General features: G+C 49.0%; 1 protein-coding gene across 1 annotated transcript in view; it reads left to right on the forward strand.

Annotated features, from left to right (window-relative positions):
* ALDH1A3 (aldehyde dehydrogenase 1 family member A3) overlaps positions 1 to 18,758 on the forward strand; it is a 37,514-nt gene that overhangs the window by 11,636 nt on the left and 7,120 nt on the right. Inside the window, exons 4-12 of the mRNA XM_054449974.2 lie at positions 1,298 to 1,427; positions 1,728 to 1,789; positions 2,738 to 2,866; positions 4,711 to 4,824; positions 6,875 to 6,977; positions 9,355 to 9,539; positions 14,431 to 14,595; positions 16,026 to 16,183; positions 17,308 to 17,382. Coding sequence (XP_054305949.1) covers positions 1,298 to 1,427; positions 1,728 to 1,789; positions 2,738 to 2,866; positions 4,711 to 4,824; positions 6,875 to 6,977; positions 9,355 to 9,539; positions 14,431 to 14,595; positions 16,026 to 16,183; positions 17,308 to 17,382 — 1,121 coding nt within the window. The remainder of the gene's footprint in view (positions 1 to 1,297; positions 1,428 to 1,727; positions 1,790 to 2,737; positions 2,867 to 4,710; positions 4,825 to 6,874; positions 6,978 to 9,354; positions 9,540 to 14,430; positions 14,596 to 16,025; positions 16,184 to 17,307; positions 17,383 to 18,758) is intronic.

Genomic DNA, 18,758 nt, shown 5'->3' on the forward strand with positions numbered 1-18,758 from the left:
CCTTTCACTCTAACACTGGCCCTGTGAGGTAGGAACTGTTATTATTCTTATTTTACAGGTGAGGAAACTGAGGCAGGGAGAGATTCAGGGACTTACCCAAGGCCCACTTACTTAACTAGGGTTCAGCAGATGTGGTTGCCTCCTATTTAAAGGGGGCTTGGCTCATTCCTGAAGCAAAAGGGAGCTGGGGTAGCCTGAGCATCTGGAGTGGCTGTCCTGCAGTCTTTCCAGACACACGTGTCCAGGAGCAGCCTCTAAAGGCCAGTCGCTGTGCTGGCCGGAAGTAGATGCCCCTAATTCAGCTGCTGCCTTACTGGGTGGCCTTGGCTAAGTCACTGGGCCGTTAGTGTCCTCCATTCCCGTTGAAGTGGGAATGGAGTCATGGAGCTCAAAGGGTGAGACATCGGGGAGTGTGCTGGGGTTAAAGCCCTGGATCCGAGGAGGGGCCTTCTTCCTTTTTCAATCACCATCTCACTCCACTGACTCTTCCACAAGAATCCAGCCCTGGGCTATGTGTCAGGGCGGCCACTTCCTGCAGAGGCGGATGACTGGCGGTTTCAGCGCTGGGCTCAACTGGGGCCACTTGTCTGAGGGACAAAGGGGTTCTCTTCCACCCAGGCTGGAAATAGAAAAGAATCCCTGCCATTGAGTGGCTGCACACTCGCCCTGGGTAATCACCTCCCTCACCAGCAGGGCAGTCTGCTCCCTTCCCACTCTGCATCCGGCCGGGCTCCGCAGTGCAGGAGGGAAGGACTGCATCTTTGTGCTGGGGGCGCGACCCTTCTCGGCTAGGTCACTTTCCACAGCCACGCTGGCCAGCCTGGCTGAGAAGGAAGAGCCTACGTCTTCCCTTTCTCTTTTGTTCGAGGAGGGCAGCTCCCACTGCAGCCACCCCAAAGCCAGCTAACCTTCAGAGAGCTTCCTGGGAACGCGCAAGCACACACGACTGGCCACACAGCAGAGGCCACTGTGCTACAGATGGAAGATCAGATGCCAGTGTGCATTCCTTCCCAGCATAGCTTTAAACCCGCCTGGCCTCCAAGGGGCCCTTCAAAGAGGGTGCATGTCTGTGTTTTGGCGCACTTCAGGTATTTTGAAATAAAAGCAATCCTCACGCTCAGAGACAGGCCTCGCTTTACATTCGGTGCCATGCTTTCTGAAGAGGTGCATCTGACTGTGAGGTCTACAGAGCAATGTCCTAGGACTGTGTTCTCTCCCCAGCTTCCATCTTTAACAGCCTGACAGTGCAAAAGAAAAGCAAGCCATGTCCGAAACAGACATCATCTTGTTATTGCAGGCCCTGGAGACGATGGATACAGGGAAGCCATTTCTTCATGCTTTTTTCATCGACCTGGAGGGCTGTATTAGAACCCTCAGATACTTTGCAGGGTGGGCAGACAAAATCCAGGGCAAGACCATCCCCACAGGTGAGCAAGGTGGATTATAGCTTCATTTGGGATCCCTTTGGGGCTATATCTTTTCATTAATCCAGAGCCCCTCCTGACTGTTTCCCCAAGGCACCATTCCCAATCCCACTCCCTCTCCAAATGGTACTGCCAATTCTTCTTCTAAGAAATTCGCCTTTAAAGTTGAGGTCAAATCACTTTTCTGTATAACAGACAAGACTTGAATCTTGTTGTTGGTTTCTTTCTTGTCTTTTTACTACTTGAAGTTCCTAACCTGGATTAAGTGAGTGTGTCCTTCCCCACCATGTAATCCTCTTCCAGATGACAACGTCGTGTGCTTCACCAGGCATGAGCCCATTGGTGTCTGTGGGGCCATCACTCCAGTAAGTATGGCAGCTTTTCTCAGTAGATTCTATGTAGATCCCGCCCCACTGGCCTGTGTCCTTTGGAATCAATTTCTGGTGTGTTTTTATCGGATTGCACCAGCATTGAACAAGCATTTTCTCTGTGGCATGGAACTCCATGCTTGGGGGCTCTTGAGATGGATTAGACCCCATTTCTGCTCTCCTAAGACTGGCTTTTGGCATCCACAGAAAGCACTGTGGATTCCAGCCAGACTGGTCAGGAATGGCCACAGCATTTCCAGGAAGGTGGTCTCTTACGTGGGCCTTAAAGATAAGAAAGATTTGTTCAACAAGGAAAAGGATTTTCCAAGGAGTAGGAATGGCCTAGGCAAAAGTGTAGAGGTGGGTGGGCTACTTGGAAGGGAACAGCAGGAAAGCTGGTGGGGCTAGAGCTCAGGCAGGAGCAAAAGTGAGGAAAAGGGTGAGCACACGTGGCAGGTGGTGTGGGCCAGCTTCCAGCAGCTTTGGCTGCTAAGGGGCCGGGACTTTATCCACTGGGCGGTGGGGATGCTTATAGGTGCCCAAGAAATGCAGCAATGCTGCCTGTCTGTTTGGGAGGCCTCTGGCCTTTGCAACAACGGCCAGGCAGGAAGCTGAAGAGCCAGGTGGCAACATGAAGTGGGGATTGGAAAAGTGCCCATGGAGGCAAGGAGGAGGACACGTCTGCAGCAGACGTCTTAGAGGGGGAGGTAGAACACATGCCACAGCATCCTCTTTGCAAAAGCTGCCTATTAGTACCACCCAGAATGCAGTTTCGGAAGCGCTGTGCGGGAATGCAGTTCTGACCATTGCACACTCCTGTATTACCCCATATACCCCAAATCCAGACCATGAAAGGCACGTGTCCTCCACAAAGGCATCGTTGGGCACATGCGACAGGGTTGGAGGGTGGATCTGGGCCCCCAAAGCCCCTGTGCTCTGTCGCAGTGGAACTTCCCCCTGCTGATGCTGGTGTGGAAGCTGGCACCCGCCCTGTGCTGTGGGAACACCATGGTCCTGAAGCCTGCGGAGCAGACACCTCTCACCGCCCTTTATCTCGGCTCTCTGATCAAAGAGGTGAGACATCCAAAAAGAAAATATCACATGTTCTTGGTAACATTCCCACTCCTAGGAACCAGGCCACTGTCACGAGACGGGACAGTGGCAGACTGCTGGCAATCGAGTGGGAAGGGAATGACTCCCAGTGTTTTGCTTGGCGGCTGCACGTTCTTTCTCCGGCTTGTGGCCACTGAGCTGGAGAAACTCCATTCCTCCCAGTGGTCCTAATGAGAATGCTTAACTCTTATTATGGGCTCAAACCTATGGTTGAGGACCCAGTGGTTTGTCTAGAGAATTTGCAGGGGGGGTCAACCAAGAGGAAGCCAAATATTTGGGAGGTTCTCTGGGATTTGCATTCTCAGTTTATGAAATGGTCCGTTTTTCTCTGGAGAGGTGGCCTCGCCAGCTCCAGCTGGGCAGCTGCAGCAGTCCATGTGCCGGGTCCCTGCTAATCAGTGCCCTCTGCTCTGAATGCAATCTCTTCTCCCTCAGGCAGCCAGAACTTAGGGAAACAGAGGCTCAATGGGACACCTCCTTCCAGACATACCTTTAGTCATTCCATCCCCAGGTTGTATGGAGCAAAGATTTAGAGAAAGCAACAGGAAGCAAAGAGGGACAGAAGAAAAGATCCATTCCTTTCTCTTCTTAGTCGGGCTGATATGACTGGCAGGCAGGTCCACAGTTGCTTAGAGGCAAGGTGGGAACAGCTGGTGTTGAGCCAATTTCCCACTTTCCTTTGGTGATGTGGGGCATAATTAAGTCACACTGGTGATACTTAGGAATTTGAAAATCCCAACTGTTAAGAAACAGTGCCTAAAAATCTAAAGACTCAAGCACCATGCCTAAAATCTTGACTTTCTGAAATAATGTGTTCTAAGTAAGACTCAGCACAGGTGGGGAAGAGCATCCTCCACCTCATTTGTTTTGTGTTCTTGCCTGATAAAGAGGCTTAGTATATGAAAAACACGAGGCATGAACATGAACGAGGTGGCAGCCCCTGCCTTCCAGAAGGGCTTGCTCCAGGTGAGACCCAGGTTGAACAAGCAAAGAACTTTAAGGGAGTGATACCCTGTCACCATTTGGAACAATAACGGGTCTGATTAAAAAATGAAAACTGGGCCGGGCACGGTGGCTCACGCCTGTAATCCCAGCACTTTGGGAAGCCGAGGCGGGTGGATCACGAGGTCAGGAGATAGAGACCATCCTGGCTAACACAGTGAAACCCCATCTCTACTTAAAAAAATAAAATAAAATAAAATTAGCCGGGTGTGGTGGCGGCACCTGTAGTCCCAGCTACTCGGGAGGCTGAGGCAGGGGAATGGCGTGAACCTGGGAGGCGGAGCTTGCAGTGAGCCAAGATCGCGCCACGGCACTCTAGCCGGGGCGACAGAGCAAGACTCTGTCTCAAAAACAAAAAAAAAAACAAAAAAAAAACTGAAGCTCTTGGCAGATATTTTGCAGGTGCCTCTGATCCCGGGCAGGGGTTCTGATCAAGCTACCCCTCTCCCCTTAGCACATACACACACTCTCTCACACACACACACTCCCCATGTGGAAAGGTGCTGTGCTACAGGTGGGCCATGGCCACCTTGAAGCATAACGACACATTTGCACTGCATATCACTTTGGGATGGGGTCCCCCCGGAAGGAGAGGTGGGCATCTCCCCTTGCCCAGCCTGCACACTGGGCTGGCAGCAGGGGGTGAGAAGCCCAGGTCAGCTGCATCTGGGTCCCAAGTAAATCCAGCCCGGCCTGGGCTTGCCTGTGGGGATGTGACACAGCCACGGCTCTCTCGGCCCAAGTGTGGATCCATGGTGGATGAAGTCCGTTCTTCTTCAAGTGCTATCTTGATTTCTTCCCAGGCCGGGTTCCCTCCAGGAGTGGTGAACATCGTGCCAGGATTCGGGCCCACAGTGGGAGCAGCAATTTCTTCTCACCCTCAGATCAACAAGATTGCCTTCACCGGGTCCACGGCGGTAACCCTCCTCACGGGGTGCTGGGGAAAGTGAAAGGGGAGCGTTACTTGACACCCGTGAACTTTTCCTTTGACAGGCTTTAATATGATTTGTTTTTCTTCTAAATTTGACCATGTTTTAGTACATAACAACCAGTTAAAAAAGTCACTGGCCTAGTTTCCAAACTAAATATCTAATAGAACTCAGAAGCCTTAGAAGAAAAGATTGAGAGATAAGATAAAGTAAAAATGTAAAATATTCATCTGTCAAACAACACCATAATTAAGACTAAGAGATAAATAACAAGCTCAGAGAAAAATAGTTGTGATGCATGCAGTGCTCCAAGAATTTATATCCGTCATATGTAAAGTGCTCCTACAAATCAATGAAAAAGAAAATCAAACTGAATGGTAGAAAAATGGGCAGTTCAGAGAATAGAAATACTAAATGCCCATTAAGCTTAAACTAGTTTGCTGGTAATCAGGAAAATGCAAACTCAAACAAAATCAGACTTTCCTTTTGCCTGCCAGATTGCTAAAAACTGAAATGATACTACCGAGAATATGGGGAAGCAGGCGCTCACCGACACTTTCCCTGAGATGCACGGTGTTTTGGTAGCACTCATCCAACATTTAAAAGTGAAAAACTTTTTGATTCAGAAGTTCCATTTCAAAGAAAGAAAAAACTACTTAGAGAAATTTTCTCATGAGGCTTCAGGGTCATATTTTCAAGGATGTTATATTCATTCTATGAAGTGTTTTACAGCCATTACAACAAGGAAAGCTGTCCATGATCTATTGTTGAAGCACAAAACAGCAAACTGTAGAAAATTACCCACAATATGATCCCATTCATAGGAGTGTGTGCTTGTAGAAGTAGAAATTATCTGGAAGGATTCCCAAGAAATCATTACTGATGGCCACCTATGGGGTGGGCTCAGGGCAGAGTGGGAGGGAAGCTGAAGGCTTTCTCCCTTTAATTTACATACATCTCTATGTGGAATTACTTTTAATGAGAAAGTATTTCTTCTGTACTTAAAAAAGAAAAAAACACCCGCTGCAATCAGTGTCCCCATCCCCCTCCTTAGTCCAGCCCTGATGGATGCTGTTACTCTCCTTGGGGACAGACATTGCCCTGTGGATGGATTCCAGACCTCATTCAGCCATCACCCATGAGCTCGCTGATGTTTAAAATGCACTCACACCTTAGCATTGGAGAAAACAGTCTCAGACCCGGAAGAGCCCGGGCCAGCCCTTGCTAGCTTCTGGCTCTAGGCCTCCGTGTCTGCGCTGGTCTCCTAGGATCTTCCCAGCTCTGAAGTTCATGGTGCTGGGCTTTACTTGTTGCCCTAGATAAGTGACCAAGTCATGTTGGGCCAGCCCTCCCCTCCAGGGGTGCGGTGGGCAATGGGAGAGACCCCGTGGGGGCGTTGAGCATGACTAGCGAGTGGCTCTTCTGCTCGTAGCGTACCCCTTCACTCCCTGCCTGTCTGCGGCAGCCTCAGTCTTAGAGTGTGTTTCCAGAGAATCGGCTCCTTCTCATCCTGAAGGCTGGCTGCCCTCACTACTTCTCTAACACTTGGAGGTTCCCTCAGATCACACCAAAGAGCCACACAGAACCACCTCCTTACTGGGCTGTTGGAATTTCAGCTGTTTCTAGTGACAGGTAGAAGAGTCACCCTGCAGTCCCTGAAGCCCTTATACCAGACTGGCTGGACCAGCCTGCTGGGTTCAGAAGGACGGGCACCAGGACAGGTGAGCAGGCGGTGGCCCTGTTCCCAGCCAGCTGTGTGGGCTCCCAGAGGCTCTAACTCACACCTGTAAGTGGAGCGGCTCAGACCAAGGATCCCAGGATGTCATGGTCTGGCACGGGAGGAGATGCTGGCAGAGGGGAGGAGATGCTGGCAGAGGCCAGGAGACTGAAGCGACAGCATTGGGGCCTGGAGCGCCTGGGCAGAGAGCCAGGTGGTGGCACTGCCCCCCGGGTTTGATCAGAATGTTCGCTGATGTTTGCACCTGGGCCAAGTTCAGCCACATCCAAGGTAAATTGTGATCTGTGTTCTGTCCCGGAGGTTGGAAAGCTGGTTAAAGAAGCTGCCTCCCGGAGCAATCTGAAGCGGGTGACGCTGGAGCTGGGGGGGAAGAACCCCTGCATCGTGTGTGCGGACGCTGACTGTGAGTCTCTGCCCTCCTGGGCTTTGCTGGGGCTTCAGGGCATGCATCCGTCTCTCCCCACTTCCTGGCCTGAATTCAAAACTAACTGAGAGTAAGATGCGTGCACAGTGGGGACGCTTCCACCATGGGTATCCCGCCCAGTCAGCCAGCCGCAGACAGGCAGGTGGACATCAGAATGCCAGCTTTACTCTAGTAGAAAGCTGCCTTCTACTGCCAAAATGACATGGCTTGAGTGGCACCTGAGAGGCTGCCTGTTTCTGCGCCTCAATGTTAAGTTTACCTGCCTGTTCCTGCAGAGCTGGGGTCACGAGGAGCAGGTCTGGCTTCTCCTCCAGAGTCCCCTGGGAGAAGTGGGGAGGGCAGGTGCCGCCCACTCCCAGTCATTCATTCTTCTCCCCTCCAAGTCACATTTCCTGTCATATGTTTTAAGATCCTTGAAGAGTAGAGATGCTTTTTCCTTGCGTCTCAGACCTGATAAATCAGAGGAGGGCAGTAGCAACTGATCCTTCAAATTACCCTCTTTGCCTGGTTCTAGGCCTGCACCCCTGCCCTGGGAAAGCAACCTGCCCAGAAGTTTGGGGATAGCTTGTGTCTTGACAGAGCCAAATGACACAACGATAAATATATGCTATTGTTGGCTGCCATGTCCACAAGAGGGAAGGAAGGGCTGGCCGGGCATTCATTCACCTGCTGACAGGGTCAGCTATCAAAAGGTGTGACTTCCCAAGTGCCTTGAAACACCTTTGCCTTAAAGAACGGCCTCCCCGACCTGTCCACTGGTGCCAGAAATTCCTGTCATGGAGAACAAAGCTTTTCATTTCACACTCAGATAAGGTTGGAATTACAAATATCCCCAAGAAAAATGACCCTGGCACAATTTCTTACTAAGGTGTAAATGACTGATATCAGTTCCTTTCTGGCAGCTGGCTTTCACAATGGGAGAAAGAACAGGAGGAGGAAACAGGCTCTCAGGAAGCAAAGGGGAGCTGGGTGTGAAGATGGACTTTCCATTTCTTGCCTGGGTTAGCGTTCCCTTGTGGAAGCACCATTAGTGCTATGAATAGCAAGTGGTTTTTGGAGCCACATGGAGCATTTCTGGCACTGTGACTCACATTTGGAGTCCCAAATAGCCAGGACTCCTGTTTTGCATTCCTGTGCCACCATATCTGGATACTCTACCTGCACTGAAGTTCATCTTCCTCCTCTCGGGGAGGAAAACTGCAGCTAAAGCACAGGACTAATTGTGTTTGGGGCTTGGTTTTACTTACAAGGGTCATAAAAACATGCTGTGTAGCCACCTCCTTCTCCTCATCAGGGCAGTGCCAGTCCACAAATTACATCCTGACATAACCAGCATCCCAGGCAAGACATCAAGGGTAACAAGCCACCATTCCCCTGCCCTTCTCCTCACCCCAGCTCCGTCAGGAGCAGGAAATGAGTCTGTTATCTTGGAGGAGAGGCAGTTCCAAGTTGGGACCTGGCCCAGCCAGCTGCAGGGGTCAAGGGTGCAGAGAGGTACCCCCAAACCTTATGGTGCTGTCCTGCTGCCACTGAAACTTGCACAAATGACTCAGCTAGATAGGAGCAGCCTCCTTCTCAAAGCCAAGGGCAAAGTCCCTTGGAGCAGCCCCTGTGGGATTGGAATGGATCACCTTCCAATGCCCAGAGCCACTGCCAGCCTCTATGCAAAGGAAAGCTGCATTTCTTCAGCAAGCAATAGTGCGGGGCTTGGTGGTGATGAAACCAGCCAAGGGTTGAACACTAGAAACCCCTCTGTAGATGTAAATGACATCCCAATACCATTCTTATCCACTAAGCGTGTCCCCCAAGATCTTATTCTCTAAACACCCTCTAGCTCGGTTTGAATAACTGGTTTTAGTTCAATGTCAGCTCTGCAACGTAGAGTCAGCCCTTCTAAGTCACGCACATGATGTTACCTTGCTTAATAAGACCCTCCTTTTACTCAAGGTGAAACATTTTGGCTTCTTTAGAAGTTCTCACCAGTGGGCCTGCATCAATAATTACCAAAGTTTATTCTATAAAACATTAGTCCTCTAGAAAAAGGGGAGGGGAGGGTTACACAGGCCAGTGAAATGGGGAGTGCTATGACTCTCTGGACTTAGTAGCATATTAAAGGTACTGAGAAGTCCTGCAGTCAGGGAATTGATTTAACCCCAAACTTGGTGGACCCCAAAATCCTTTCTCCGTTCCTCTCTGTTTGGGAAAGTCTGCAAACAAAATTAATTTCTGAAATGCAGCCATCCTGGGGCCTGTTTTCTCGTGTGGGCAATTAGAATTACAGCTGTCGCCAGTCCTGCTTTAACGACTTAATCGCTTCCTCTCGCTCTGCCCGTCTCCCTCGCCCCTCCCCGTCCAGTGGACTTGGCAGTGGAGTGTGCCCATCAGGGAGTGTTCTTCAACCAAGGCCAGTGTTGCACGGCGGCCTCCAGGGTGTTCGTGGAGGAGCAGGTCTACTCTGAGTTTGTCAGGCGGAGCGTGGAGTATGCCAAGAAACGGCCCGTGGGAGACCCCTTCGATGTCAAAACAGAACAGGGGCCTCAGGTAGGTAATCCGCCTGGTGTGTCTGAACCCATGGTGATTGTCTAGGGGCTGAAGCAGGCAGTCCCATGGCAACCGCCTACAGGGTCCCTCTCCAAGGAAGGAATGCTGACTTGTCCTGCCCAGGAGGCTTTCTTTTCTTTAGAAACTGATCAACAACACAATCCTCTCAGGTCCCAGGGGCTCATGAAAGGGGGCAGGACACACTGAGGCATGGGAGGAGGGCGCTGTTCCCAGGGCAGAAGGCCATCTGCCTGAACCCTCCACTCTCCAGGATGGCCTGCCTACAGAAAAGGGGCTGCAGGCTGGCTGAAGGCAGCAGAGTGAAGGCAGGGTGTGGCCTGGAGTCTCAGTCGCAGCCCAAGGCCCTCAAGCCCACGTGGGTTACAGGACAAGGTGAACCATCAGAAACCAAACAATCCCAGATGGAGAGAGCCTGAGGCATGAGAATGTATCTCCAGGCAGTAGGAACATGTCTCTGGAGGCTGAGTTTGGGAAGCCAAGGACAGGATGAAAATGATCATAACCACGAGATTTAATATCCTCTTTAAAAGGGCACATCCTGTATCACTTTCTTACTAATTATGAAGTGAAGCAGATGGATAAATATTTAAAAGAGGGCAGCCTGACCATCCCATGCATTATTGAAATGGAGCTCAGCAGCCACTCACTTTGCTTTTAGCCAAAGTCTTGCCCCAGCCATGAAATTTCAAGTCACATGTCCGTGACTTACCCACTCGTGTCTATCCCAGGAGGCTGCCACTTCCCTCACTGTGACAGCACTGCATGTTTACAGGGGAGGCTGCTGTGGATCTGAGCTCAGATTTGGCCGTGGGTTTTATGAAAGGCACAAAAATCCTTCCGTGCCTCAGTTTCCTCATCTGGAGAATGGGAGTAATCAATGAATCTTATGAGAATTTCATGGCACCTAGGAAGTATTCAATTACAGGCAGGTTTTATTTTTAAACAGGAGGAAGTTTTAGATGACAGGTTCTCCAGTCTAGGTGGCAGTGAGTGTCTGTGCATGACATCAGGCTGTCCTGTGGGGATGCCCTGTCTGGGGAAGAAGGGAGGGCCTCGTGGAGGAGGGGTGCGTTTCTGGCCATTAGTGCCCACCCTCCACCGGCCCCAGCCCACACACTTCGATGCCATGTGACGCTGGCAGAAAGCACTTCTTCTTGTGGCTAACATTCCTTCTCCTCAGTCATTGCCTGCCCAGCCTCTGCCCCAAACCCAGCGGTCAGTGACACAAGGTTGTCTAATGGCCTCGGCTGGATTTCAGATCGGAACGCAAACATGACCACAAGTCATTATCAAATCCACTGTGAATTTTAAAGCTAATACAGAATCAGTGGGAAATATGTGAACTGATCCCCATACAGAAGAAAGTTTTTTACCCCATCGTTATTTGTAAGTCTCTTTCCATGGCTCTTTTCTTGGCTTATGCCTGATGTCTCAGTCTTGACTTTTGAGGCCAGATACACCCATTTCTTCCAAGAGAACAGATAGAGGCAGAATGGGTGCTGATTTCATCAGTGCATTTATGCCACCGCTCAAAGTCCTTCTGAAAGCTCACTAAAGCCATCTAACCTCAGTATATTATTTTAGAACGCTGTTGGGGTTTTTTTTTTTCTTCCAAAGTGCTTTTTCATCTACGGTAATAAGATTTTACTCTGAGAGGGCGTACAGCTGTCTAAATAGCCCTGTCTGTCTCATGCCTGTAAAACAGCTAGCTGACCTAGATCCAGGTCCACGGCCGGGCTAACACTCACAGGAATGCTCCAAAATCATTCAGGTTTATCTGGCAACTGAGCAACGAGGCACATAAACATTATGCAGGCCACCTGGCCGGGCAGGATCCGGCAGCGTCCTCCGGGCAGAGAGCCCAGCACAGCCTTGAGCCAGTCCTGTGGGGGCCGTATTTCCCTGTTTCTGGTGTTGTGCCCTGCCGCGTCATCTCACTTCCTGACAGGTCTCTCTTCCTGTACTGTAAGGCACCAGCTGACATTTCATGGAGGATTATTAGATTTAAACAATGTGTTCCTACGGACTCTCCAGGGAGTGTTGAGTTTGGATGTGTAGGGTTTCCACAGGGAACCAGCACTGCCTGCAGGACAAACAGGGTCTTCCAGATGGCATATGCCCAGCAGCCAGGGAGGACCTGCAGTTGGGTGAAGCCCCTGTGTCCCTTTTGGCCCCTCAGGGAGGAGAAGAGCAGCTCAGCAGCATCTGGAACTGTTAACCTGAGACTTGATTCACCCAGAGAGAAGTTGAGAGAACCTTGAGCTCTTTCGGGATCTGTTGCAAAGCTGTTTTTGTTACTTTTTTTGAGTGGAGTACACATACACGGGTCAAACCCCAAAACGCCTAAAAACATCTATAGTGAAAGGATTCCCGCCCCTCCCGCCCCCACCTTTGTACACCTGGTTCTTACCCTTCTCCCCAGGGTATCCCCAGTTCTTAGTTCCTCATGTTTCCCTCTAGAATGTTTTCATGCGCATACAAGCAGATGAATGCAAGTCCTGATTGCCTTTGTTATTTTTACATGGAAGTTACCATGATAGTATACCATCTTGCAATTTGTTTATTGTTCCCTAAAAAAACTGGAAGAGCTCTTTATACCAGTCCATGGGGACCTGCCTGATTCTTTTTCACATGTGTACGGAATTCTGCTGGATGAAGCCACCAGAATTTCAGTAACATCTTCTGATTAGCATGCGGGTATGTGCAGTCACACACAAGGCCTCAGAGTACGTAATTTCACACACACACAAGGAAATCCCTGGGACAGCTTTCCCAAAGTGGGTTGCTAAGTGGGAACACATTTCTAATTTCCTTAAGTGTTGCTGATTACCTTCCACAGAGGCTGAACCAACGTGTATTCCTACCAACATTCTAGAAGCTTGTCTGTTTCTTTGCCCTTTCCAACAGAATATGGATTTTTGCCCATAGGAGAGTTAAAAATGCTATCTTGTTTCATTTTAATATGCATCTACCTCTTATAATAAGCAAGGTAGAACATCTTGTTATGTATTTAAAAACCATTTGTATTTCCTTTATTATCAAATGTGCTTTGCGTATTTTTCTTTCAAGCTGTTAGGCATTTTTCTTATCACTTCTAAGACCTCTTTACATACATAGTAGAGAGATTAGCTTTCTATGAATATAACTTGTTAATATTTTTTCCAAGTTTGTTGTTTTGCTCTTTGTTATGATAATTGTGCCCCTGCCCCTTTTTTTTACGTACTCAAAATTATACATCTTTTCTTTTTTGGCTTCTGCATTTTGAGTCATTAGAAGGCACTCCAAGTTTGCAGGATAAGTCTCCCACATATAAAACTTTTATGATTCCGTTTTTCCTGGTTATATCTTTGATCTATTTGGAGTTTGGCCTGGTATAAGGTGTGAGGTATGGATCTGAGTTAGTATTTTTAAACTGGGTTTGGAGTTTGGCCTGGTATAAAGTGTGAGGTATGGATCTGAGTTAGTATTTTTAAACTGGGTTTGGAGTTTGGCCTGGTATAAGGTGTGAGGTATGGATCTGAGTTAGTATTTTTAAACTGGGTTTGGAGTTTGGCCTGGTATAAAGCGTGAGGTATGGATCTGAGTTAGTATTTTTAAACTGGGTTTGGAGTTTGGCCTGGTATAAGGTGTGAGGTATGGATCTGAGTTAGTATTTTTAAACTGGGTTTGGAGTTTGGCCTGGTATAAAGCGTGAGGTATGGATCTGAGTTAGTATTTTTAAACTGGGTCCATATTTCATGAGATGATTGATCAAGTGGCATGCATGGTTTATGCCCTCTCTCCTGCTCCTCCAGGACAGACCATCATCCAATTGCACCACTGGGTTTGCTTGTTTTTCTGTTTATGATCATTGGAATGAAACCCGTTTTCCCATCTAAAAATCCCAGCTAAAGTAAACCTAGTAAAGCTTTGTCTCTCCCAGCCAAAGAGGAGGAAGACCAGCCACAGATCATGATAAAGGACAAGATTCCCATAGATTTCAGGAAGAAGGACCAGTGGAGGGGGCAGAAAGAGCATTTTCCCCCTTGAGCAGTCTCCCAAAAGGGTGCGCTTTTGACAACTGGTCAGTAGCATGTTCACAAGCTGTGTGTCAGGCTGGTGGCACAGGGCAAACTCCAGCCAAGGAGACGTCTAGACAAGATAGCAAAAGGGAGAGTCTTTCTCATGAGCTGTTCCCACCAATCAAGGAGCAGCCACGCCACCGCACCTGGAGGCTCATTCTGCTTTGTCCCCAGGGGTGTTGAGTAAGGTGGTTAGCTTTTCTTCTTGCTTCTCTGCACCATGACAGGAGAATTCCAGTAACTATTACCCTGATTCATGGTGCCAACTGAGCAGGGCACAGAGTTGCCAGGTGATACATGGCACCCAGGTAAACATGAATTTCAGATAAACAGTGAATGCACTTTTAGCTTAAGTATATCCCAAATATTGTTTTGGGACATACTAAAAAAAATTATGTGTCGTTTTTCTGAAATTCAAATTCAGTGGGCATCCTGTATTTTTATTTGCTAAATCTGGCAACCTGAGTAGAATGTAAAGAGTTGGGAGAAGAAAGAATGTGACCACTTCAGACCTGTGTCACTCATGGACTAACTTTGCTGCATGGAAAAGGGAGATAGAAGTGTAAATAAGTCCCAAACCTCCAGAGGATGAGACTAGTCTATCTCCCCATCTCTCCCCTGCTCCAAAGAGCCCAGCTCTGTGCATCAGAGGAATATTTGCCTGCAAGGCACATAAGTTACATGGATCATGGCTTGACAAGAACGTGCAGAGGGAGGACGGCTGATCATGTTGAAGGCCACCAAAAACATGAGATGGCAGCCACTGCCCAGAAGGAAGCCAGGCTGTACTTCTTGTTCATGTTTTGCAGATTGATCAAAAGCAGTTCGACAAAATCTTAGAGCTGATCGAGAGTGGGAAGAAGGAAGGGGCCAAGCTGGAATGCGGGGGCTCAGCCATGGAAGACAAGGGGCTCTTCATCAAACCCACTGTCTTCTCAGAAGTCACAGACAACATGCGGATTGCCAAAGAAGAGGTACAAGGGGGCTGTGGCAAGATCACGGCCTGTGGGGCCTTTCAAACAGGAGTCCTTCCCTAGGGCCCAGGGATCCCAGAAATCCTTGTGATCTGAGTGTTTTTTTGTTTTTGTTGCTGTTGTTGTTGTTGTTTTTTCTGTGTGGTCTTTCCCCTCTCTTTTGGGGTCCGTAGGGAAGCCGTTTTGTCCTGCCTCTGGCGAACTCCAAGCATGATACAGCAGGTACCTTGTTTGTTCTAGCTGGTTTTCACTCATGGCTCACCCTCTCTGGGAGCAGCAAGCCCTCTCTGATTTTCTAACACACCCGGTCCCTGAGTCAGTCATGCAGCCGCAGGTGGAGAACTGTTGCCACCTGTGGGTTTTGCCAGGAATCAATTCAAGAACTCGTGGATTCAGGGCCCAAAGCCGCCTTCAGTGCCACTAGACTGAGCTTCAAGTGTTCACTCAAGGAACATGTCACAGCTGGAATTTTTATTGACATTTTCCACCACGGACGTCTTGAAAATGAGGGAAATTAAGGAGACTCCCCCCACTCCCATAAGAGTGTAAATCTTTGTCTTTCAACTCCACAGTTACACTAGACGGGAACTGGTTCCCACACAGCATTCGTAAGAGGAGAGCTGGATCCCGGGAGGTTAGACCCTGGACGTGGTATTTTGGGGCACATAAAAGGATGAGTCTCTGCCAAGGGCTTTCTGGGGCAGGTATTTTAGAGGCACCTTCCTTGAGATTGTTATGTGCCGTGATGGCATAAAGCTCAGCTCCTTAAACATCCCTGTGAGGAGAGGTCCTGGGGCACCCAGAAGGTATTTTGGCAGGCCAGGCACCATCCTGCTGGCTTATAATTATGTCTAATATTGAATCAATTACAAGCTCCCTTCAAAATCACCTTTAAACGTTCAAGCCTTAGTTCTTCCATTTCCTTTTCTTTGCTATGTCACAAACTGTGGTGAATATTGTGTCATTCCTTCCCCTGGTAGTTATTATGGAAACGTTCTAGGGTGTCTTCTTTGGTAGATAACACAGCTCTAAGAGGTAGGAGCACAGTCTTACAAAGTGCCTGCAGATATCCTTCAGGATAACTCTCAAAAAAGTTACCTAAAGGTTTTGTGTTCTGTGCATTATGGGTTACTCCAAGGCTCTCTGGCTGGGTTTCTCAGAAACCATGATGACAACAAGACATCTTAAACACAACATATATTTTTTGCTATTATTTTTTATTTTTGTTTCATTTTAATCCTTCCCTTCAGTCTTCAACGGTAATGCAGCTAAAGCAATGTTTGGACGTTCTTTCTTCTCTAATCATCATTTTTCAGGCATGTGTGTGCTCTGGGCATATGAAAAACATGTAAAGAGAAGGAAATGCTTGTTCACAGCATGCATTTCCGTTCAGTCATGCCTCTCATTGCCATTCTTGCAATTAATCATAGATTTTCGGGCCAGTGCAACCAATACTGAAGTTCAAAAGTATCGAAGAAGTGATAAAAAGAGCGAATAGCACTGACTATGGACTCACAGCAGCCGTGTTCACAAAAAATCTTGACAAAGCCCTGAAGTTGGCTTCTGCCTTAGAGTCTGGAACGGTCTGGTGAGTTGACTGTGTGTATTTCAGCTCTCCTGAGGTGCTTCTTGCTAAGTTTGTTATTCTTCTATTAACTGAGAGTTTCTCATTGTCTACATTGTATATTATGTACCAAGCCCTATCTCAGTGCTTCCTTCTATCCTCATGACTGTCTTCTGAGGTAGCTGCCATTATGTCTCCATTTCATAGATGAGAAAATTGAGGCACAGAGAGATGAAGTGACTTGCCCAGGGTCACACAGCTAGCAGATGGCCGAGAGGGCTCCAGTGCCTGTGCCTGTGACCCCTGTGCTGTACTGCCCCTCCAACTTTATTTTCCATTCTGATTCTAAAAGCAGTTCATGCCCATCTGCAAAATATGGATACTAGTCTCTGCCTCATCAATAATTCTGCAGATTATGTTTTGTGATCCCCATTTTAAAGATTAATGAATTGAGGCTCAGAGAGGTTGAGCAATAAGCCCAGAATCATATAACCAGGAAGCAGGAGAACTTTCGGCTCAGTTCCGTCTCATTTCAAAGCTAATTCTTATTCCTCTACACCCTAATTTTTCTTTGTCTTTCTCTCTTTTTCTTTCTTTTTTTTTTTTTGAGATGGAGTCTCGCTCTGTCCCCCAGGCAGGAGTGCAGTGGCGCACTCTCGGCTCACTGCAACCTCCACTTCCCAGGTTCAAGCAATTCTCCTGCCCCAGCCTCCCCAGTAGCTGGGACTACAGGTGCATACCACCATGCCCAGCTAATTTTTGTATTTTTAGTAGAGATGGGGTTTCACCATGTTGGTCAGGCTGGTCTTGAACTCCTGACCTCAGGTGATCCATCCATCTCAGCCTCCCAAAGTGCTGGGATTACAGGCGTAAGTCATCATGCCTGGCCCTCTCTTCTTTTTTCTCCCCTTATCATTTCATTCCTATCCCAATGAAACAAACTCTGTACTTGAGGGTTTCCAAATTTTAGTTGCTGATGGGAAGAATGAGAAGACAAAAGTTGAGAGCACCCTGTGTTTTCATCATGGAAGCTTTGGCAAAAGACTATTTATTAGACAATGCCCTGCACTGGGGGCTCAGTGGCTGCAGTGCCAGGAGCCAGGGGGTCTTCTCCAAATGACTTTGAGCTTTCTTCCATTCTTTTCTAGGATCAACTGCTACAACGCCCTCTATGCACAGGCTCCATTTGGTGGCTTTAAAATGTCAGGAAATGGCAGAGAACTGTAAGTGTTTCCATCACTCTGAGCCTGCCATGGGCTGAACACAAGATCCACTAGGTTTGCAGGCAGTGACACAGGCTCCAATCTGCTGACACCCCACCTCCCCCCCAACCTCTGCTCTGTCTGGGCCAGCTGTGTCCCTCTAGGGCTGGTGGGGACCCATCCCTTGCTCTCTCCAGCCCACCACCCCCACCCTTCCCACTCACATCCTCCGCCTGCCCCCCTCCAGGCCTCAGCTTTTGTGTCTGCCCAGCACCCATCATGCTGGGGACATTCAGTGGATATTTGACAGAAGGTCCCTGGATGGGGACACAGGCAGAACTGAAAAAGTGTACTTTTGCCAGATGTGGGGTGTCATTATTCACACAACTCCCCACTCACAGCAGTGAAGACAGGTAAGGCTGACCCAGGTAAGGCTCCTACCTGCTGGGTCCTTTTTTCTGAGCCTAGCAGGGGCCCCCTCCCAAGAGGCATATGACAACACCTCCTGCTGGGCCTCTGCGGCCCTCTCAGTATATGGAAGCCTACTGCAAATCCCTCCACATGCGTGTGCAAACCCACTGCAAACCCCTCCATGCGTGTGCAAACCCACTGCAAACCCCTCCATGCATATGCAAACCCACTGCAAACCCTCCGCGTGTGCATGTAAACCCACTACAAACCCCTCCATGTGTGTGCAAACCCACTGCAAACCCCTCCACCTGTGTGCAAACCCACTGCAAACCCTCCACGTGTGCATGTAAACCCACTGCAAACCCCTCCACTGTGTGTGCAAACCCACTGCAAACCCCTTTGTGTGTGTGCAAACCCACTGCAAACTCCTCCACTGTGTGTGCAAACCCACTGCAAACCCCTCCGTGTGTGTGTAAACCCACTGTAAGCCCCTCCGTGTGTGTGTAAACCCACTGTAAGCCCCTCCGTGTGTGTGCAAACCCACTGCAAACCCCTCCACATGTGTGTGCAAACTCCTCCGTGTGTGTAAACCCACTGCAGACCCCTCCGTGTGTGTGCAAACCCCTCCGTGTGTGTGTAAACCCACTGTAAGCCCTTCCATGTGTGTGCAAACCCACTGCAAACCCCTCCACATGTGTGTGCAAACCCCTCCATGTGTGTGCAAACCCACTGCAAACCCCTCCGTGTGTGTAAACCCACTGTAAGCCCCTCCGTGTGTGTGCAAACCCACTGCAAACCCCTCCACATGTGTGTGCAAACCCCTCCGTGTGTGTGTAAACCCACTGCAGACCCCTCGTGTGTGTGCAGACCCCTCCACTGTGTGTGCAAACCCGCTGCAAACCCCTCCGTGTGTGTGCAAACCTCTCCGTGTGTGTGTAAACCCACTGTAAGCCCCTCCGTGTGTGTAAACCCACTGTAAGCCCCTC

This window comes from Pongo pygmaeus, chromosome 16 (genome assembly GCF_028885625.2).
Source record: "Pongo pygmaeus isolate AG05252 chromosome 16, NHGRI_mPonPyg2-v2.0_pri, whole genome shotgun sequence".
Classification (NCBI taxonomy): Eukaryota; Metazoa; Chordata; class Mammalia; order Primates; family Hominidae; genus Pongo; species Pongo pygmaeus.